This window comes from Centruroides vittatus, unplaced genomic scaffold (genome assembly GCF_030686945.1).
Source record: "Centruroides vittatus isolate TY-2023 unplaced genomic scaffold, ASM3068694v2 contig_911, whole genome shotgun sequence".
Classification (NCBI taxonomy): domain Eukaryota; kingdom Metazoa; phylum Arthropoda; class Arachnida; order Scorpiones; family Buthidae; genus Centruroides; species Centruroides vittatus.
In genome coordinates, this window is record NW_027122600.1 from 486,144 (window position 1) to 507,615 (window position 21,472).

General features: G+C 27.7%; 2 protein-coding genes across 2 annotated transcripts in view; one reads left to right on the forward strand and one right to left on the reverse strand.

Moving 5' to 3' along the window:
- Window positions 1-731: 731 nt before the first annotated feature.
- On the forward strand, window positions 732-18,967 carry LOC136984247 (membrane protein FAM174-like). Its single transcript, XM_067281154.1, has 3 exons — window positions 732-1,130; window positions 11,056-11,225; window positions 17,752-18,967. The coding sequence occupies exons 1-2, from the start codon at window positions 775-777 to the stop codon at window positions 11,207-11,209; spliced, it is 510 nt and encodes a 169-aa protein (XP_067137255.1). The 5' UTR covers window positions 732-774; the 3' UTR covers window positions 11,210-11,225; window positions 17,752-18,967.
- A 631-nt stretch (window positions 18,968-19,598) lies between these two features.
- The window catches only part of LOC136984272 (solute carrier family 12 member 2-like), a 43,539-nt gene continuing 41,665 nt past the window's right edge, over window positions 19,599-21,472 (reverse strand). The window contains exon 25 of the mRNA XM_067281186.1: window positions 19,599-20,082. Coding sequence (XP_067137287.1) covers window positions 19,947-20,082 — 136 coding nt within the window. The 3' untranslated portion in view covers window positions 19,599-19,946. The remainder of the gene's footprint in view (window positions 20,083-21,472) is intronic.

Below are 21,472 nucleotides of genomic sequence, written 5' to 3' on the forward strand. Positions count from 1 at the left end.
ATTGTGAAGATTAATATATGGTAACTTGGAGCCTAGCAAAGCCCAAGAGACAAGCTCGGCGGGGAGAACAGCAAGGATTCCCAGATTATAAACAAACATATTGCATGCATATTGACACGCGGAATGTGCGTACATTGCTAAAAGCAGGAAAACTAGAAATAATTAAAGAGAAGCAAAGTTACAGTGCCTAAGTTTGTTGGGGTTGTGCGAAAGCTGTTGGTCAACAGAAGGAGAATTTCAAAGCAGATTTCAGACTAATACATCCAAGCAGTGCCAATGGATAAAAATGAGTAGCATTGCATCAAGGTGACAGCCTACTGCTCTGGGGAACCCGGGATCAAATCCGGACGTATTGAAAAATCCCCAGGAATTTTACGGAGGGTGGTCTGTCCGGATATGTCGAGCCTCGTTCCTCACCACCCGGCCGCCAAATTGTGGGTTTGGCAAACCCATAATGGGCTTGCTAAAAGAAGCTCTTAGTGTCCACATGGCGGAAAGAGTTTAAAAAATTAGAATATAATTGATGTGATTCATATTTAAAATTATCAAACGTATAAATAATTTCATTTTTTAACATGTATTTTTACGTCCTATCTATATATTTAAATTTTAATTATAATTAAATCATTTTTGAATTTTAAAAAAATTAATTGGCTAATATCGGTATATTTTTTTAAAACGGAAATAAATACATACTGTATTTATAAATTTCTTCGTTCCTGGGTATTTTTCCAGAGGGCGCTGAAGAGTGATAATAGAAGTAAATATTGAGTAATGAGAAGTAATCATTTGGTTTATGATTTTTTAAAACGAAATAGGATTTTCACAACTTATGCGGGAATGTACGTAGTGTTGTTAATTCTTGCGGCTTTAGCCGTAAATTCTGCTAGTAAAACGGATCCACCGGCGAAACCAACGGAAGCCCTGGACGGAAAGACGACTCATAATGAAAATGCGACTTCTATCAACGATAAGGTAGAAAATAGTCGTTCAAATGAAACTGCCCAAGCACCTGCCCAAGCACCTTCTTGGATTTTAACCATGAATAGTGGAGCTGCTATGAGAACCTTCTACGTGGTTGCCTTCGTTATGTCCACTGTTGTTATTTATTTTATTATTAGAGCTGTTAGGTAAATACAACTTTATATATTTGGTATTTGTAAATTCTACACTGTATTTAAGGATACAATTTTTTTTTAAAAAATGTTGTATCAAGTAAAAATTCGGGAATGGAATTAAATTTCTTCCGTACTTAATAGTAAAATTTGTAAATATAAACAACATACAGTGTGCTCAGCAGAAAATAATACGAAAAACAAAACAAGCACCTGATCATTCGCTGAGAGATATTTATTCTTAACACAAACGTTTTCAATCCAATCAATGGATCATCATCAGGCGAAATTTCGCCTGATGATGATCCATTGATTGGATTGAAAACGTTTGTGTTAAGAATAAATATCTCTCAGCGAATGATCAGGTGCTTGTTTTGTTTTTCATAAAATTTGTAAATTTGAGAAACATTTTTTCATTCAGCAAAACTGTTTTAAAAGGAATTTGTAAACAAGTAGCGTGTATCAGTTGTTTTTATCTTTTAAGATATGATTGAACATTTGAGTGCTTTGTACGAAATAGTCAAGATTTTTGGCAAAAACAAAAAAATCTTGCATTTCTTGCATAGAAAAAAATTTTTTTTTTTAAATTCTGGAATAAACATTAGCTTTTAAATGCCAGTTTTTATAATAAACAAACCCTTGGCATTTATCTTACTGTAACATGTCTTGGACTTTCATAAATATTGTGTTGTCGGAATGTTAATCTATGCTGAAAGAATGTACGTTTCTTTGGTGTAGATTAAAATTTTGTTGTACGGTTATTCCTCGGAATCTGCAGGAGATTGGTTTTGGGACTTCCCTTATAAAATAGCATAGTACTTTCATATAACCTATGTGTGTCCTATGTGCTTTAAGTCATCTCTAGATTACTTACAATACTTAATACAATATAACTGCCATGTAAATAGTTGTTATACTGTATTATTTAGGGAATAATAACAAGAAAAAATATGTACATATTCAGTACAAATGCAACTATTGCAGCCCCAGCTACTGTATATTATAAATGTCAGCAGCAATGTAACAATTTCTTTTTTCAACACCTGCAAATTGCTTTTGTTTACTAACCCAAAAAAAGAAATATGTAGAATAAAGTACAGAATGTTTAAAATATAAGCAAATTTGAGTTTTGCTTTTTGGAACTTTCTGGAATTTTTTTCAAATATATTCAATTCTCGTTTGGTTGAATCTGTGGATGTGGAACCTCACAGATATATGGAGGTTCTAACTATATAATCATATCAAATGATTTTTTATTCACCCTATATTTAAAGTTCTTATTTTCATGATGATTAGATATTTCTTAGTTTGACAGTCTTTAAACAGTTGTGCACATCATATAAGATATTATTATTGTGAATGTATACATACCAATAAGTGTGATTTATGTTTTGTGAAAACTGTTGGTTATTTCAGATATCTTAAAATTGCAAAAATGAGAATTATCATTGTTTTCCTATACATAAAGGAAAGTATTATCCTTATGAAAAAAATTTAAGGAATTGTGGATCTAGGATTGATTCTCTGCAGAATATTTGTTTGAAAATTTTCTATAATTTGTTGTTAGATTAGATTAAGGGTCACCAAACTACGGCCCGTGAGGTCAGTTTATCCAGCCTGTTGCCGCACTGTGCCACAAGTGAGCTAAAATATAATTATTTGTATGGAAATACCATAGCTTGTAGATAAACTTACGTAAAAAAAAAAAAATTAAAATAAGTGTAAGTAAAAATGCCAAAATTGTTCCAATCTGACTTTTACATCTGACAGTATTATAATTTTTAGATAAATCAGTGAAATAAAAAATTCAGTGACTTTTTGCGACTGGATATCAGAGCACTTTTTGTGTATCTGCAATGAAGTTTCTAAGAAAAGTGATTGGAGCTTGCTGCAGTGATTGTGTTTGTGTATTGGTAAATAAATATGTTGGTTCTCTTTATTTTTGTGTATTCAGTATACTGTATTAAACAAAATGGTTATGCTGCTTGCACTCGTCATTCTCTTGGTTATCTGGCCCGCTGTGAAAATAAATTTGGTGATCCCTGGATTAGATGCATTTAAAACTGATCTGCATATGTATATATATATATATATATATATATATATATTTTAGAACATATCCTAAGCAAATAATTTTGTGATCCTAATGCAGAAGTGGCAGTTTCCTATTTAAGGAAGAAAGAAATAATGTTGTTAGGTTACTGTTTTAATTTTTATTGTTTTTCTCAAATTATTAAACCAGAAATGTAGGAAGCATTTTTTTAGATGTATATATACACTCAAACTATAAATTTTATTTTTTTCAATATATTTTAATATGATTAACATTAATATTTACTGATATGATTCCATAATTATAGATGATTAAAAGTAGGTACTGTACTGTTTTCATGCATATAGCTAGCTGGTTTTCTGTGTTAACCTGAACTCTTTCAATTTTTTTTAATGTGATGTGGCTGATTTTAAGAAGCAATGGATGCTCCCTTAGGCAAGGGTGTATTGTAGGAACAGGTTATGAGAAGTTTTCTTGTTATAGCAATGTTTTTTTTTTCTTTGGCTTATATACGTGAAAATATGGTAATTAAAATTATTTGTTAGGGTATAAAACAAAGAAGAAAAGAAAAATTGCAAATTGTTTTTGCATAAAATTACTTTAAATAATGAAATTGAGTAAAATCGAGGAATTTAATATTATCAGAAAGGTTATTTATGCATTTTGTAATGTGAATGATTTAGTTTTAAATATGTTTATATTTGAGATAAAATTTAGATAAGCTTATTTATGTTCATAATTTGCAATATTCTATTTCTTCTTAACTATTTGATATATTTTTTTTATAATAAGAAATTGTTGCCTTTATAATTTAGAGCATTTTATATAAAATGCTTTATTTTCTATTACATAAAGTATATAATCTTTTTCCTCATCAATTAAATTGACAGTTAAATATTGTATTGAATCTAATTGGCAGCTGGTTGCTGTTTTCAAATGATTATTTATTTTGAAGCAACGTTTTTGTATTTTTATACAATTTCATTTTAATATTGTTATATTTATCAGTATTAAAAAATTAACTTTTATTTAATTAAAATTTATTTAATGAAACTGCTATTATTACTAGCCTAATTAAAATAATTGGGAGGCTAATAGTGAAAATAGTTGTAATGTTATATAGTTTTGATTGTATTTTTAATTCCATTTTCAAAGTTATACCAATTCTATCATTATAGTAAAGCATATAATTTTAAAAATTTGGGCTTAAATTTTGTCAGTTTTTTCAAGTCTTCAATATGAATGTTTGTGGTATGATTACAATGGAGTTACTATTTCTGGAAAACATGTAACTTTAAAGATAACTTTTATACCTAACTATCAAAGTTTTGTTTGAAACCTTTTAGAACTATTTATAAAATAAATAAGTAGATTTAAAATAATTAATGCATTTTATTTAAACAGTTAGGCCGCGACTCCACTAGCCGTAAAAGGGCCGTAAAACCCCTCACCGTAAAAGCTTTTAATCACGTGACCATGATATTTTACGCCTGAGCAGGTCGTAAAACCAACTAAAAGCGAGTTGAACACTGCTCAACTCGCTTTTAGGCGTAAAATATCATGATCACGTGATTAAAAGCTTTTACGGTGAGGGGTTTTACGGCCCTTTTACGGCTAGTGGAGTCGCGGCCTTAGTTTATTTAAATTGAACTAACGTAATACAATCACATTTGCATGTTTATTTGATTTTCCTGTGACAAAAAGAACATGCATTCTAGAAAACACTATTTTTCATTACTGCTTAAATATTTGTTTGTTTGGATTCATATTAAGTAATAGCTTTAAAAATAAAAATCATATATTGTTTTAATAATGTATTTTATTAAAATTTGGTTTTGACAAAGAATAACAAATAAATGATGGAAAAGGCTTTAAGAAATATAATTGTTCCCAAGAACTTTAAAAATTTTTGAGTTTTCCAAAATATCAGTTTACTGCGCTCTTGCAAATCTGAACTAATTCTTGTATGGTATTATCTTGTTAGTTTGGATGTATATAAAAAAAAGAAAGTCAAAAAGGACTAGAGACAAAAACATATTTGAAAATTTTTTTACACTGTATTTGGTACATACTGTATATTTATGTTATAATATATAGTACATATTCATTTTCCAACTTTTTACTTTCTCTGCTGTTACATATATATAACAGGGAAAGTATTGCAATTGGTCAAAAATGACCTCCCCAAGATTTGTACATTTTTGAACCTAGGATCTTAAAACATTGAGAAATGCAAAAAAAAAATGTTTGGGGTTTTTTTGTTTTTAAAACTTATTCTATGATTCTGATTTTGGCTGGAACATTTAGCAGCAAAATGAACATTGGTTTGGATTGAGTGCTGATTCAGATTAGTGAGAGTGCATGAGTGCATTGTATTTATTTATAACTTTGGATTCTATTATAAAAAATAAAATTGAACAATTGAACAAATCATTACAAATAAATGTATATTCAATAACAACCGCAGAACTAATTTCTGGTGTGTATAAACAAAAACCGATCACTGCAGAAATGTTTTTCTAACTCCTTCTGAGTTGTTCTTCAGGTGCGACAGTTAACCGATGGAATGTCCTTTTAACAAATTTATAAAAAAATACTTTTATAAATTCACATTTGTTCCAAAGGATGTTCCATCAGGTAACCATTCTGTTGCACCTAGAGAACTTGGGAGTTAGAAAAACATTTCTGCAGAGATCAGTTTTTGTTTATACACACCAGAAATTAGTTCTGTGGTTGTTATTACATATATTCTGGTATGGTGTGATATAATTTAAAAGTATATACAAATTTTGATAGGTTAAAGATATCAATATAACTTATAATGATTGTGTAATTTTTAATTATAGCAGTAAGTTGTATATTTACACATAATGAAAATACTGTAATTCCAATTTCTTAAAATAACAAAATTATGCTTTATTGGAATTTTTCACATTGTATAGGCCCATGATGGCAAACTTGTAGCCTGTGTAACAATTTCAAGATACCTACATTGAATGTTTAAAAGTATTAGATTTTTTAAAAATTATAAAAAAAATATTTGATAGATTTTAAAACTTTACATATATCATGCAAAAGTAGGATCCTAAAGCTGTTGCAAAAAGCTTTAAAGATCACTAATTATGAACCTCAGATAGAAAAATTATCAAATAAACAGCAGTAGATTTCCCATTAAACAAAATATTTTTTTCTGCTGTTATCATCTTTTATGCTTATATAGAGTTTAACTTTTTAATCTACATGAAAAAATAACACTGAAATTTGTAAGCATTTTTAATTTTATTTTCTACTCTTAATTATTCTAATCAAATATTTTGACCTGCAATTTGGAGTTAATAAATTTAGAATTTAATTTTGATCCACCTTCAGAAAAAAGTGTCATCACTGGTATAGTCTAATTGTATATTATAAACATATTAGCATATTGTTTAATATGTACAGAGCAATAAAGCACGTGTTTGTTGTTGGGCTGCAATTTGAAAAGTTGTAGACCCATAAATTCCCACTGTTGTCCTGCTGTGTCTTTCCTTAATCTCAAGAATGGAGTTAGATAAATGAAATCCTAGAACAGATATGGAAACCTTAGGGGCAAAAGGTTCCGATTAACTATATATGAACATTTGATGAAAACCAGAAGTCCCATTATTTCAATTCAAAACTTTTCCCCTGAAAGCAGTTAATAGATGACCAGCACGACTCTATTGTTAAAGGAAAAGGGTGATTAAAAATTGCAGCCTGGCATTGTGACAATGTCACAATAAATAATTGCTTGTTTTTTATAATGCTTTGTAAGCATTATTAAAAAGTAGATTAGCATCAGCTGTCTTTTTATTGTATTTGTATTGATACTTTAATTATGGATCAAAAAGAAATTTTAGTATTTATGAATAATTAGTATAATAGTTAATAATAATAATAGTTGGCTGGATTCTTATTATAATGCTTAATTTTTTTAATAAATAAAGGTGTTGTACGTTTGATTTCAGTCCAGTAAACATTTGTCATTTGTTTTATGAATAATTATTAGCTTATTTTTTAAGGTATATCATAAAAACTTTAATAGTTATTCTAAATTTCTAGTTGATGTAAGAAATCTTTATTTCATACATTTAACGATTATTTCTAATTTCTATTGAGAAATAATTATTAATTCATTGCATAATAGAGGCATTTTATTGTTATTTAATTAAATTAATAATTATAATAATAATAAATAAAAAATAGAAATAAATTTTATTTTTAAGATTATTTATATCTATATTATAAATTTTGTAACTTTAATGATTTTATTGAAACTTTAAACATTTTCAAATCTACTATATTCTATATTTGCATATATTTTTATGAATGTCCTAGAGAAAATTAGATAGTTAACTAAAGAAAAAACTATTTCATTTTTGAAATGACTTTGTTATTTTCATTATTCATTTTTTCTGATTTCAGGCTGTTCTAAATTGCACTTAGCTAATTGAAAGATATGTCGTATTAAAACAGAATATAAGTTTATTTGTTCCAGTTGTTACAAATTGTACATTTAATAAATGATGTCGTTAAAAATAATTGTCTAAATTAAGTTTTTAAATAAGAAAATAGTCTTTAGAGTTTTCTATTTCCTTATTAACTTTTAATGTTATGTAAAGAAACAGAATAATATATTAAATTTTAAAGTTTAAAATTGATTGAATTGCAATATTTTAATCAATAATATGATAATTGTATAGATATATGCTTAAATTTTTAAATAACGTTTTCAATCCTCTAATTCTTGATTTAGTTCAGTCCTTATATTATATATACTGTTAAAAGTATGAATTAAGACCAAAATAAGTTAAAAATAAACAGTTTTCACTAATTACAGAATTAACAACTTATAAAAAACTAAATTATTAAAAGCTCAACTGTAAATCAAAAATTTACTTTCCCGGCTTGTTGTATATAACAGGGAAAGTATGATGATTGGTCAAAAAATAACCCTTCCAAGATTTTTAAATTTTTGAACTTGGGGCCTTGAAATGTTGAGAAATGCAAAAAGATTTGGAGGGGGTTTTTCTATATGTATGGACATGTTTTTTTTGTTTGTGTGGATGAATGGATGGCATGATTTTGTTCACCCTCTTTCAAGCTTAACTCTTTTGCATTTTGTCAAAAATTTCTGAAATTTTGCAGGGAGATTTGTGTATTTAGGGGAATTGGTACTATTAAATTTTGGTGGTTAAAGGTCGATGGGGAGGGTGGTTGTGTGTTATATCTCAAGTGGGGTCAGACTTGATGACTATTTTATTCATTATTAGCATTTACAATTTTTTATAAAACCCATCCCTAGCTTCAAAATTAAGCTTGTTGCCATTTTATAATAATTAAAAGTATAAAAAGGTTTTAATAATAAGATATCAACAGATGGCACTACACAAACAGTTTTAAATGTTGCCAGGAAAGTTAAGCAACTTGCTGGATTTTTTACTTTTAATTGGCTGGATTCTTATTATAATGCTTAATTTTTTTAATAAATAAATAAAAAAAATTAAATTTAACAAATCTGTTTTTCAAACGAATTAATATAAGCCTTAACAAATGTGTGTGTATATATACATATATATATATAAAATATCTTCTGAATAATACACTTTGAAAAGGATATAAAAAATTGGAATATAACCTGGATTAACATTGGGGGGAGGAAAGTCAAGTTGAAATCATTTTGTGCTGGTCTCATATTGGACTACACACAGATTACTGTGTATATGTATATATATAATGTATTTATTTAATCCTCTAAGGTTACTTATTTATCAGACTTTCTTAAGAAATCAAGAACAATGATTGTTTATAAAATTTTAAATTAAATATTTATTTCAACTTGAGCAATAAGCAATGATATGGAAGAGTTGCATCATTGCTATAAAATGACAAAGAAAAAAAGCGTACATATATTGAAGTCAATGAGCCTTTCAAAGATTAAATATCAATTTATTAATAATATATTAAAATTGAATATTATCTTTTTATAATAAATAATTTGATTTCTTTATATATTAATAATAAATGACGATTAAATATTATTTTAATTGAAGCTGATAAAAATAAACAGGAAGCAAATTCTCATGTAAGCTATTTAATAAATTTTGTAATAAATAACAGGTAATTCATTTATATTTACAAATAATTTCAATGTCAAAATAGCTTTGTAAACATGCTATAAAATGAGATTTAACTATATCTATATTTAAATCTAATTTTATAATATGTTAAAAAAAATTTTTATTTTCATAAATGCATTAAGAATCAAATATGATTTTAAATTTAGATGTTTATCAGTGAAATTTTAAAGCAAAGATGGAGTAACTAAAAATAGACATTCTAAAATTATTGAATGTGGTGATGGTATTCTGAATTATATAAAAACAAGAATATAAGAAAAAGATAGAATATAATTTTTATTTAGAGAAATAAATTTCAAATTAGTCATTTTCCATATTTTTAATGCTAAATTACGATTTTCTTTTTCTCTGATTCTCTTGGAGTATTAGTTTTATTTTTATTGTAATTAATTATTATTTATAGTTTCGTTACAAGCTAGTAATGTAATAATTTTACTAACTTTTAATGAAACTTTAAAGGTTGAACTTAGATAAAATTATTTAGTTTTTTGTTTTATAAGATGTAACTTTCTTCTAACAAATACTTAAAACTTAAAATTCTGTTAACAATTTTCAGTTGAAGTTGCTTTCTTTTTACACGTTTGTTTTATTATTGAACTTTAATTTTGATAATATATATAGTTTAATAGTGTCTTGATAATTTTATAGTTCTGAATATTATTGAAAATATATAATTTATCAATAGTTTAGATAGAAAATAAATATACCTATACTTGATTAGTATACCCAGCCGCATTTACTGCTGAACGAATGGCATTAAGTTCAATGTTGATAGCGGTTTGGTTGGAAGACAACAGAAAGGCCCTTCTAATTAAAGGGGTAATAGCTGCATTGATGTAATGCTGCAGCTGGTATGCTGTAGCAGGGATTAAAGGGGGTATGCAGCTGAATTTATGGAACACTGAGTACGATATAGCTCCCTGGGATTTGGAGATGTTTGATGCAATTACTCCTTTATTTTCTTTTTCCCAGGTAAAGCTGATGGTAGAATAAATCTTTGTGAGTAAACTTTTGAGGATGAGGAAATCCTCCTCCGTGTCCTGCCAAGCTACGAGAATTTTTTTCCGCCACGGCTTTACATGTTTCAAAGAAAATAAATGTCTCATTAGAACAACTTATTTAGACAAAACAAAAAAAAATCAGTTTGCAGTTGATGTAATATATATTTTATAAAATTATATTTTAAGTAATAATTATAAATGTAGCACAGATGGATGGCTGAGCAGTTAAGATATCAGTCTACCACTCTGAGGGACAATACTCTGAATCTGGAAGGTTTGAAAGAACTCCAGGTTTTTCCAAGGGGATAAACTGTCCCAGACATGTCTGACCCCATCCTTCATCACCCAGTTGCCCCATTACAGGCATAGTCGAACCTGCAGTGGGCTCCATTAAAAGTTCCTTTTTAAGCCCGCAGGGTGGGAAAAGTAAAACATATAGTTATAGGTGTTAATAATTATGAAATGTATTTTAATTAAAAAAATAGGACTTTTCTGTTTATGTAACTTTTCTTAGTGGTAACACCCCTGGGTATGCCATTTCTTTCACTACCACTATGTAACTGTTGATATTTTACACTAAATTATTACTATATTATTATTGGTGACTGTTTTGTCTAAAAAACTCATATTTAGGATTTTAAGCATCTTGCTGTTATCGGTAAGATTTTAATGCTAATTTATTTATTACCCTAAAACTTTAATTTGAGTTTTTAAAAATATTCAACTAGATTGCGACGTCGAAAAAGCAAGTCGAGAAAATATGGTGTTATTACTTCAACTTCGGCATTAGAAATGGAACCACTAGAGAAAGGAGATGATGACGACGACGAAGATACAACATTATTTGATGTGCATCATCATAATAAATATGGACAGAAGTGAAACAGTTTTTTGGCAAGTCATTTATTTATTTTCATTATTAAATTACTTCAAAGGTTTATTCTATCAGAAATAAAACAAAATGCTTACTGGAATTGATAAACTAAAATGAAACAACACCTTTTACTGTTCCAGCACAATATTTAATCGTTTAAGAACGTTTTCGACTGACTTGATCAGTCTTCCTCAGTTAATTGTACAAATGAAAAAGAACTAAGAATCACAATCACAGGGATGTGGACGGTCTGTCTTCTGCTTGGAAATCCTTTTTTGAACAACGTAAAGCAAGCGGATGCCTCTTTACGGACAGCGCTGTTTTTTATTTTATTTTGTTATTTTTTTTTAATTGTTTATTAATTTTTTAAATTTTTTACCTTTATATTCATTGTACGTTTACATGACGCACTAAGCATATTACCGTTAAATTGTGCAACCGCAGTTGGATTTTTGTTTTTTTATATTTCGTAAATTCGAATTCTTAGTTCTTTTTCATTTATATGATTAACTGAGGAAGACTGATCAAGTCAGTCGAAAATGTTCTTAAATGATTAAATATTGTGCTGGAACAGTGAAAGGTGTTGTTTCATTTTAGTTATTCTATCAGTTTACTAAAATTAGCAGAGGAGGGTTAAAATCCTTTCTCAATTTTTTGAAAAATAATTTTCTAATTCTTTAACTTTCTAGTTAATTTTTTGGCTATTTTATGAAAAGATCATCTAAATTATGATTAAACTGATTATAAGGATGGGAAAAAGCTAATTCAGTTAATGGTACAATATTTATGAATTGTTATTCGTAAATATTGAAATTCTATAATTACATTGCAAAAGTACATTATCTTGTCAAATAATTCAGTATTGAGATTCACAAATTTTTTGATACTAGTTTTGTTAAAAAATTATATAATGAAAAACAAAGTTTATATGTATTTTTGCTGTTGTCATTCAAAATGCCTTCAGATCAAAGAAACAAAAATTTGAAAATAGAATATTTGAGTACATTTGAATTTAAATTGCAATTGTAATTAAAAATTTTAATAGCAGATCTAATCAAATTGCAATTCTGGATTTCTGAAAATTGTAAATTTGACATGCAGGGATGGTGGCCATAATAAAAGTTTCCCTATTCAGAATACTCTGTAGCTGTAAGCAATAAGCAGATTGACACCAAAATTTGTATAGACTATGCAGAAAAGAATTTTTGAAAAAAAAATTTAGTTTAAAAAGTTCTGTTAGAGGTGCTTTATATGAAAATACAAAACACAGTAAATAATGAAGATCAACCTTAATGATGTTTTAATCTGTTATTTTAAACTAAATAAATTATTCAAATTATTAAATCTTTCAATAAACCCAAGCAAAAAAAAAATCATGATTTTTCAGGCTTGGTAGAGGCTTAATTTTTAATAATTTTTCTCTAAATAATTAGCTGTTAGAAATTGTTAATAACTTTTGTGACCCTGGAGTCATTTTTGATACTAGGCTTTCTTTCAACTTACACACAGAAAAACAAAAAGATTTCCATCTGTCACAGTGGGCTCTGGCCTAATTTTAAAAATATATCAAATAAAAATACACTTTGCACTATTCTGTTATTGACTGTGTTACCTATATGGGCTTCAACCTTCCCATCAATGTTAAATAAATTTAGTATAGAACTTAACAAAATTTTTATTACCCTTAACAAACTTTTGCATCTGCCAGCTGCTAACTAATCTTTCTGAAGTTCAAGGATTTGTCTCAGACTTCCCAATTTAATCAAATGTATTGGATATTTTGATTGCATTTATACCTACAGATATTTTAATGGCCTACTTCTTTCACATTACAGTTACAATCATATCCCTTTGTTTAATACCAGATCATTATTTTGTATTTATATACCATATTGTCACTTTAATGTAACAATTAGATCATTTTTGTTATCAAAAAACTGCTCTAAAATTGAAGATAAATTATTCTTAGCTTTAAATTTGGTGAAATCAATCTGCAAAAAATGCTCTTTTCTAAATAATATCTAGTGTTTTGTGTGTTTTTATCTGTTTTGTTATTGGGGTGGCAAACATTGTCTTCGAGACATCGCCAGATTTAATGTATATAAAATAAATAAATAAACATTAGAAATAATTTTACAGTTGAACAGTAGAGCACACATTGAGCAATATCCTTTACATCAGTAAACAGTCTCTGCAGAATGCATATTCCTTGTGGAACAAATGTGTTTTCATTGTGTTTTTGTATTTTCCTTTAAAGTGCTCCTAGTGGAACTTTTTGAATTCAAATTTTTTTTTGAAAAATTCTTTTGTGCCTAGTCTATACAAAGTTTGGTGTCAATCTGCTTGTTGGTTACAGCTACAATGCACTCTGAATAGGAAAAGTTTAATTATGGCCACTCTATATTACCAGTACATTTTTTTTTTAATTAAAATAATTTCTGCTAAAAAAATCACCATCTTGCAGTTTAGCTATAAACTTTATTTCCTTCCATTCTTGCTCAAATCTTTCATTTGATATAATGTTGTATAAAATTTATATTTTTATTATTAATATAATATACAGTAGAACCCCAATTATCTGAGGTAATGTGGACCAATACTATCTCTAGTAACTGAAAACTTGGATGCAATGAATGGACACAGGCATAATTATTAAAATATTTAGATTGAGAAATCAAAAAGTAATTATATAGCATGCATACCTTTATCATCATGAGTTTGTTACTTAAATTCTCAATTGAAGAAGAAGAAGAAAAAATATGCTTTCTTGAAAGTGGAGAATAAAAATGGAATTAATAAATGGACCAAACTAAAATAAATCTTTTTTAAGAAAAACTGAGTTATTTTTGCAATGTAATTGAAAAAATGTCTATTATTAGAAACAGAGATAGGTAATACCAAGATATGGAAATGAACTAACATTATTTGTCTTCTAAGAAAACTTTACAAATAATAATAATTTTACATATAGAAATTATCCACAAATTACATAATGCTATTTTTTATACTTTTCAATTACCATCTCATTCCAGTAATGCTCACATTGCAGTACTCACCTCTAAAATTATATAATGCATATCCTTGATCAACCTCCTCAATTGCTCTAAGGAATAATACACAGCATAACAAAATAAAACTGTGGTGTGGCTAGATGCCATTTTTACTTTAAACCAGATTTAGCAAAGACCTTGTCTCTAAAATTGGCTGAAACAGTATGATTTGCTTCAGAAACAAAAATGAATTATTCTTTTAAAAAATTTAAATGAAAATTTTAAAATATTTTCACAAGAAATTGACAGAAGAAAACACAGGGATTCTTCATCTTTCTTCATCTGTTGTCCTTTTCACACCTCAGAAACTTACAACAGAATCAACCTTTTATTCTAGGCTCTTTGTCATCTCAATGTAAAAGTAAATTTTTTAAATGTAATTATTATCCTGGCTATTTACTAGTTTTATTAATGTTGTTACAAGGAGGTGGGGATGTTTACAATGTGTATAAACATTGTAAACATCCCCACCTCCTTGTAATGCATCATAATGATTACCTGTATATCCACCCATCCAGCCATCCATATCTGCATTATGTAATTTATGAACAGTCCCCATATTAAGGAAAAAATACAGTAAGACTTGTAAAAGTTGACCACCCAAGGGACTGAAGGAAGCTAATCAATATATGGAATAACTGTACTGATACTTAAACATGCTTTGTTTTATTGTATGGCTTTTATTACAAAGTCTTATACAGAAACATGTACTATACATTATGAATGATGTTTCATGTTTTAGTGAAAACATGGAAAAATCATTCATAATTCTGTATCATACAAAATCAATACATTTACGTATGTTTTGTTTTCTTGTGGTTTGGTAATTCTTTCTGAAAAAAGTCAATTTTAGTCTGTTTCTTATTCTTTCTATGAAAGTAAGTGGAGAAATTACTCTCAATAGTGACTACACCATTCAGCATACCTGGGCATTTTTCCACAACAAATCACTTTTAACTGCATTATCAAATGACCTGACAATTTCTGTTCTCTTCACTTAAGTCTTCTGCTTCATCAGTTGCTTCCAGCACTTTTTTGCTGGGTTGTACTTTGGTTAATACTGATTGGAAAATTGCCTCTGGGTCAGGTTCACTGCAGGTTGCCACATCATCTATTGCAACAAAATCTTCAAAATTTACTCTTGCGAATTCTGCTATGGGAGATGGGCTGTCTGGTCAGGCTGCAACATCCTGCTCTTGGGTTGTAACAAATCCAGCTTTCTTGAAGCACTTCTGAATTGTTTCAGCTGAACTTTATTCCAAGCAGAACTAATGTAGAGAACTGATTCAGAACAGTAACTGATGCAGCAGATGAATTTGCTTGTGCAGATGGACCATAGGTTTGCATTTTAGCAATGACCCACTTTAGAAGCTAGGCTTGGTAGTGCATTATGAATGTTTTGATTATGCTTTGGTCAAGAGGTTGAATTTTTGATGTAGTGTTTGGAGGCAAGAGTTTCAGTTTTACATTTGTAAGATGATTCACTTGGTATAGTTAGGAAATTGTCCACTACCAGGAAAATGGACCATGTTTTCTTTATTTCTTGGTTGATACCTCTTATCTACTCTTCAAATAGGACATCAGTCAAAGACAACAAACGTGGCCAGGTTCTTTCTCATACAGCTGTTTGGTGCCTTGCTTTGGTGGCAGCCACAAAACCAGTAAAATGACTTGGCTTTTTCTAATGCAGAAAAACACTTCTGTCAACATCAGCTTATAAATAAGTCATTTACATTCTTTTGTGAAAGTAATAATTCCCCTTTTACATCCCACTGTAAAAGTAAACAGACTACATACTTTTTATCATCATCTTTTAAGAAATCATTTTCACACTTGGAAATCAGTCAAATGAGTTTTTTTTATTTATTTTTTTTATTTGACTTGGATAAATGTTCTCTTTTTAATAGAACAGCTAGGTTTATGCTGTCTGATGAATTAAGTCTTATTTTTACATTTGTATGCAACATGTTTGTGAATTATTCTTAAGTGACTACGTATAAACACAACAATCGCCCACGGCAAGGTCACACAGCTAAGCCTGGATTGATGTTCCCTATCAGGTTAAGAAATGAATCTATGATTATCATTGTTAAATTGCCAAATCAAAGTAAGATTTGATATTCTTTTTGAAGAAATTTGTTGCTACCAATTCTGAATTTCATTTTTCTGCCCTTGGTGCAGACTGGACTCAACCGGTCAAGTTATACAGAGTAAATTAATATTGTGTGTTGTGGTCCAGGTGGTCACAGAGGTGGTCAATATAGAGAGGTTGGCTTCCTATTGTGTTCATATGATGTATGTTCGGTCTCTGAAAATTTGGTCAACTTAGGGAAATGGTCAACTACTGAGGTTCCACTGTATATGGAAATCATTGTTATCCTAACGTATGATCAAATCATTATCATTTCCAAAATAAAAAACAAATATTTAAATCTAAAGACGCTTTAAGTAATTAAAGTAAGTATTTATTGATATTTTTATTTCTTTATATAATTTTTAACAGAGATATCATCTAAAATCTCTGTGTGTGTCAATATTATTATAAAGCTGCTCCTCACTTAATGACCTACCTGATTTAATGGCTGCTTGGACTTATGACAAGCTCTCCAGCACAGGGGAACTCCTTTGTTAATCTGTCTCGTTCCCACAATCAGTCAGTATTAATGATACAAAACATTTGCAATCTCCAAGACTACATATTTCATTTATGTGTACTTTATTGTGAATCCAATTTGAAGGATTTGATGTTTGAAATATTAATCTAAATGAACTTTAATGTTGTTGGTACATCATTTTATAATTTTTGTTCTGTAATATGTAAGAATGAAAATTAAAACATTTGAGTTGGAGTTTTCTTTAGCTTTTCTTTATCTAGACTAAATAAATAAGATTAAACAAATTGGTTGTTAAATGAGGATCTTAATGACCAAAGAGTAACTGTATTGAAAAAATATTATGAAAATAGTAGAAACTTTAAAATATAGAAACTGTTTAGTTTCCATATTTTAAAGTTTCATGACTAATATAATGTAAAAAACTTAAAATTGCTTTTGAAATTAATGTTTTCAATATCCAATGTATTGTCTTACTCCCTTAATAGGAGTTAGACCATAAATAATAACTGGCATCTAAAAATTGGAAAACACAGAAATTTCTTAAATTTCACTCGAGTGGATAATATTTTTGATATTTATCATAGATTATTTATTTGGAGAAGTTAATTCTTTCACTATATTAAATTACAAATGAAAAAATTTTACTTACAATTTATTTGGGGGAAAAATATATTTTTTGCAAGCACTGATTAGATTGTTATTTTTAAACAATTTTTCTGATAAGTCGTTTTAATTTGTATATTTTGTGATTTACTTTTATTATAATTTATTTTAGATTTCATTGTATTAATGTTTTGTTGTTTTAGCTATTACATTAATATTGAAATTTATTTCACATATTTTACTCACATTTTAATTTAAAAATTTAAAATATTTTTTAGATAGTATTTTGTATCAGAAGATAATTAAAAGAAAAAGTAGTCAAGTTATATCAGAAAAAAAAACTGTGATAATTAAAGACTCGCACATCTATTGATGAAATATCAATTTTCAAAACTGCAGAAGTTGTTTGCAGAAGGGATCCATGACAAAGGTACTTGAATTTTCAGCAAAAATGGGTTTTTTATCGACAAAGTTAACATATTTAATTTAGATAATGAAATGTAAATATTGAATTGTTAAATATAAAAGATGGAACTTTTAAAGGATATATATATATATAATTTTTTTGTTCTTATTAACTAAATATATAAATGTTAATTTTTTAAGAAAGACTTTAAATGCCTTAATATTTTATAACAAATCTGACATTGATATTGTAAAATGGATTTTCTGTAAGTAGAAAATAAGATAGTAAAACATTGTTGGTTAAAATTTACCTACCATAGATACATCTACATTCTTAATTAGAAAGTGATAAATATTTTTCTTAGAAAATAATACAAATCAAGACTATTTTTCAATATAGATCTATTTTATTTTACCTTCCTTTACAGAAAAAGAGTTTTTTTTTATTTTTAATGTTAAATAGTTATAAAGATGATGTATTTTTTAAAATTGTTTGAAATATCATGCAAAATCAGTTTGAAGAATTGCTTATCAATAATTGCATACTTCCAAATTGTGTACAATTGAAATATTGAAAATTATACACACTTTGTAGATTTTTCATTTAAAATGAATAAATCAAAGCCTTCAAATGTATATGCTCAAGATGACTTAACCCATTTTGTCTTTGAAGAAATAGTTTTCCCCCTTTTATTTTATTAATTTTGTTGTATTAAATATATTTATCTATATATAAAATTTATATGCTATTTATATATACAATAGTTTATATGCTTATAACAAAAATGATAAATGTTAGTTTTTCTTAAATTTACATGCTGCTTATTATTTCCACCATTTGTTTGGATCACTTTAAGAAAATTGAATCACTTAAAATAATTGATCAAAAGTAAAATTGAATACATTTATTTGGATTAAATTTTGTTTTCTCATTTTAATAACTGTACAAGTCTAGTCAATGTTTACTGTTTTTTTTTTTTTTTATTAAAAACTTTGATTTTAAACAATGATACCTAATGATAAATTTTGCTTTCAGTTGGATTCATTCCAATTTTTTGTTATATTAAAAGTAAATAAAATTGAATTAACCAAAGTTTGTTGTTATGGTCAAATTTTCATCATTTAATAAAACTAAAGGACTTAAGTTAATAATAATTTTCTGTTTAATGTACTCTGAGATGCATTTTTCAGAAAAATAATACAATAATTTGTCTGATAAAAATCTTTTCATCTTTTGAAAGGATGCATGTTGTGAAAAATGTAATCAAATCAGCTGTCAGAACATTGTACAATCTTTTACTAATTTTTTTTTTTACAATGTTACAAAATTTAAGACCTGTCTTTAATCTGAATAAGTACTGTTGTTCAAATTAAATTTATTTCTTAAGGTCTTTCTGTTAAGTTTGAAGTCCATTTGATCTGGGTGAAAGTACTTGATCACATTAAATGTAAGTGATTTGTACAACAACAATAGGAAAGTTTAGAGATTTTTCATGCAGAGCTATCCAAATTGAACACTGCTATATTGATATTAACTCTCTGCATTCCTTAGATGCTGCACAACTCCATCAGTGTCATTATAATGACTTGCATAATGTGTGTTACAATACAACTATTGCTAGATCTACACTATTTGTAAATTGTGATTGCACATTGTTGCTGAGGCAAGATTGTGTGTAAAATCATGAGTGCAAGTCATTAACTTCTTTTTATCCATAAAAAAATAGAAAAATGAACTTATGAAGATTTTGAAAATACTGTAAATGAAGACAGAGTTAAATTATACACAGATAATTCGAGTGATACTAGAGGCCAATAGTGAAAAAAAATTGAAAATATATTATTGAGTGTGATACTGATAAAGTGCTGCTGTAGAAGACGAATGGCCAGATGTTTGATTTTCATATGATAGAGAACAGATGCCAAAATTTTTATTTTTTTTAAATACGAGAGTGAAAGGTAATATTTGAGTTAATAGAATTTTTTATAGGATAATTTATTAAAATAATTTGATATTGACATAGCTATAATTAAAATCTCTTACATTTTAAAATATTAATATTTAAAAACCTTCAAGAATAAAAGGTTAAAACATTTGTTTGATTTCCACGAATTAAAAGAACTGGAGGTAGATCTTTAGTTAAAAAGTCCAACCAAGCAAGATACAGTGGTTCGGGAAATCCACCTCTTCTAAGTATTGGAAGTGTCCTGAAAAAATAAAAAAATATACATTCTGATCATTCAGAATTCTGTAAAATTAAAATTAATTAATAATATAATCAGTTTTAATAGTTGAAACTTTATTAGGTTTTATCTAATGATAAATATTTCAAGTTAAAATTAAAAATATTACATGATGATAGTTTCTTCTATTTCTTAAATTTATGATCATTAAACAGTATGAATTATTTAAATATAATAGCAAAATTTATTTATAAATTGAATTATGATGATAAAACATTTACTGTTTAGCAATTATTCAGAATAATATATCAAATACAAGAGTTCTGAGGTTTATAATTTTTAAAATACACTGTAGTTACATGAAACTGAAAAAAAAACTGAGATTAAATTATACATTTTTTCAAACAAAAATTCTAATATTTTCTTTTAAGATATAACTATCTAAAATGATTGATTACATTTTGATTTGTACAAGAGATGTCAGCATAAACTATGAAGATTTTAAATAAATTACATCTTTGACAATGATTTAAAGAAATGATTAATACAGTATTATGTAGATATATGGTATTGTAACTACAGAAAAGCTAGTTAAATATGAATAATGATTACTTCTATGTACTATACAGCATTCATTATTTGATGCAAAATTGTCACTATAAAGCAAAAGCTGGATATTTCCACACTAACGTTATGCTAATTTTAATTTAGGCCAAATTCTAAAATTTATTTAAATTAGGTTTTAATAATGTTGAATTTTTGTTTTAGGATTTAGGAAATTCTGGAAGATTGACCCAGAATGTAACTTGTACCCACATCATCTACTTTTTATGAAGATTAATCAATTACATAATCATACACACACATACTATAGAGCATTATATGTAAGGTGCATTGCAAAAATTTAGGTCCACTCCTTTCTGTTAAGCAAACACAACACAAACACATACATTTATTTGTGTAGGTAGCAGAAACATGTAAAAATAATACGACATCATTAAACTAGCATATTATTAGATGACTGTAAATGCATAAACACACAAAGTGAGATAAGATAATCCATGTGTTGCAAAGGTTTAGTTCCACCACATCCCCAGGATAAATAATAATATGAACTTGCAAGTTAAACATTACAAAATGTGTTAAGAGTGAAATTGTCATACTGCTGTAACTTTGAGTTGTGTGATTTGCTTGATATAATATTTATGGAAACATGGGCCATAGCAAGGTGTTATCCACCTATGAGATAGGCAAGATTGATGCATTAAAGCAGCAAGAGCTGTTCAACAGGGCCATAGCAAAACAGATTAATTGGTCACAATGTGGTGAACAATTATGTATGTAACCAAGAGGATTACAACCAAAAACCCTGTTCAGGATGTCCATGAGCACTCAGTGAACATCATCATTGACG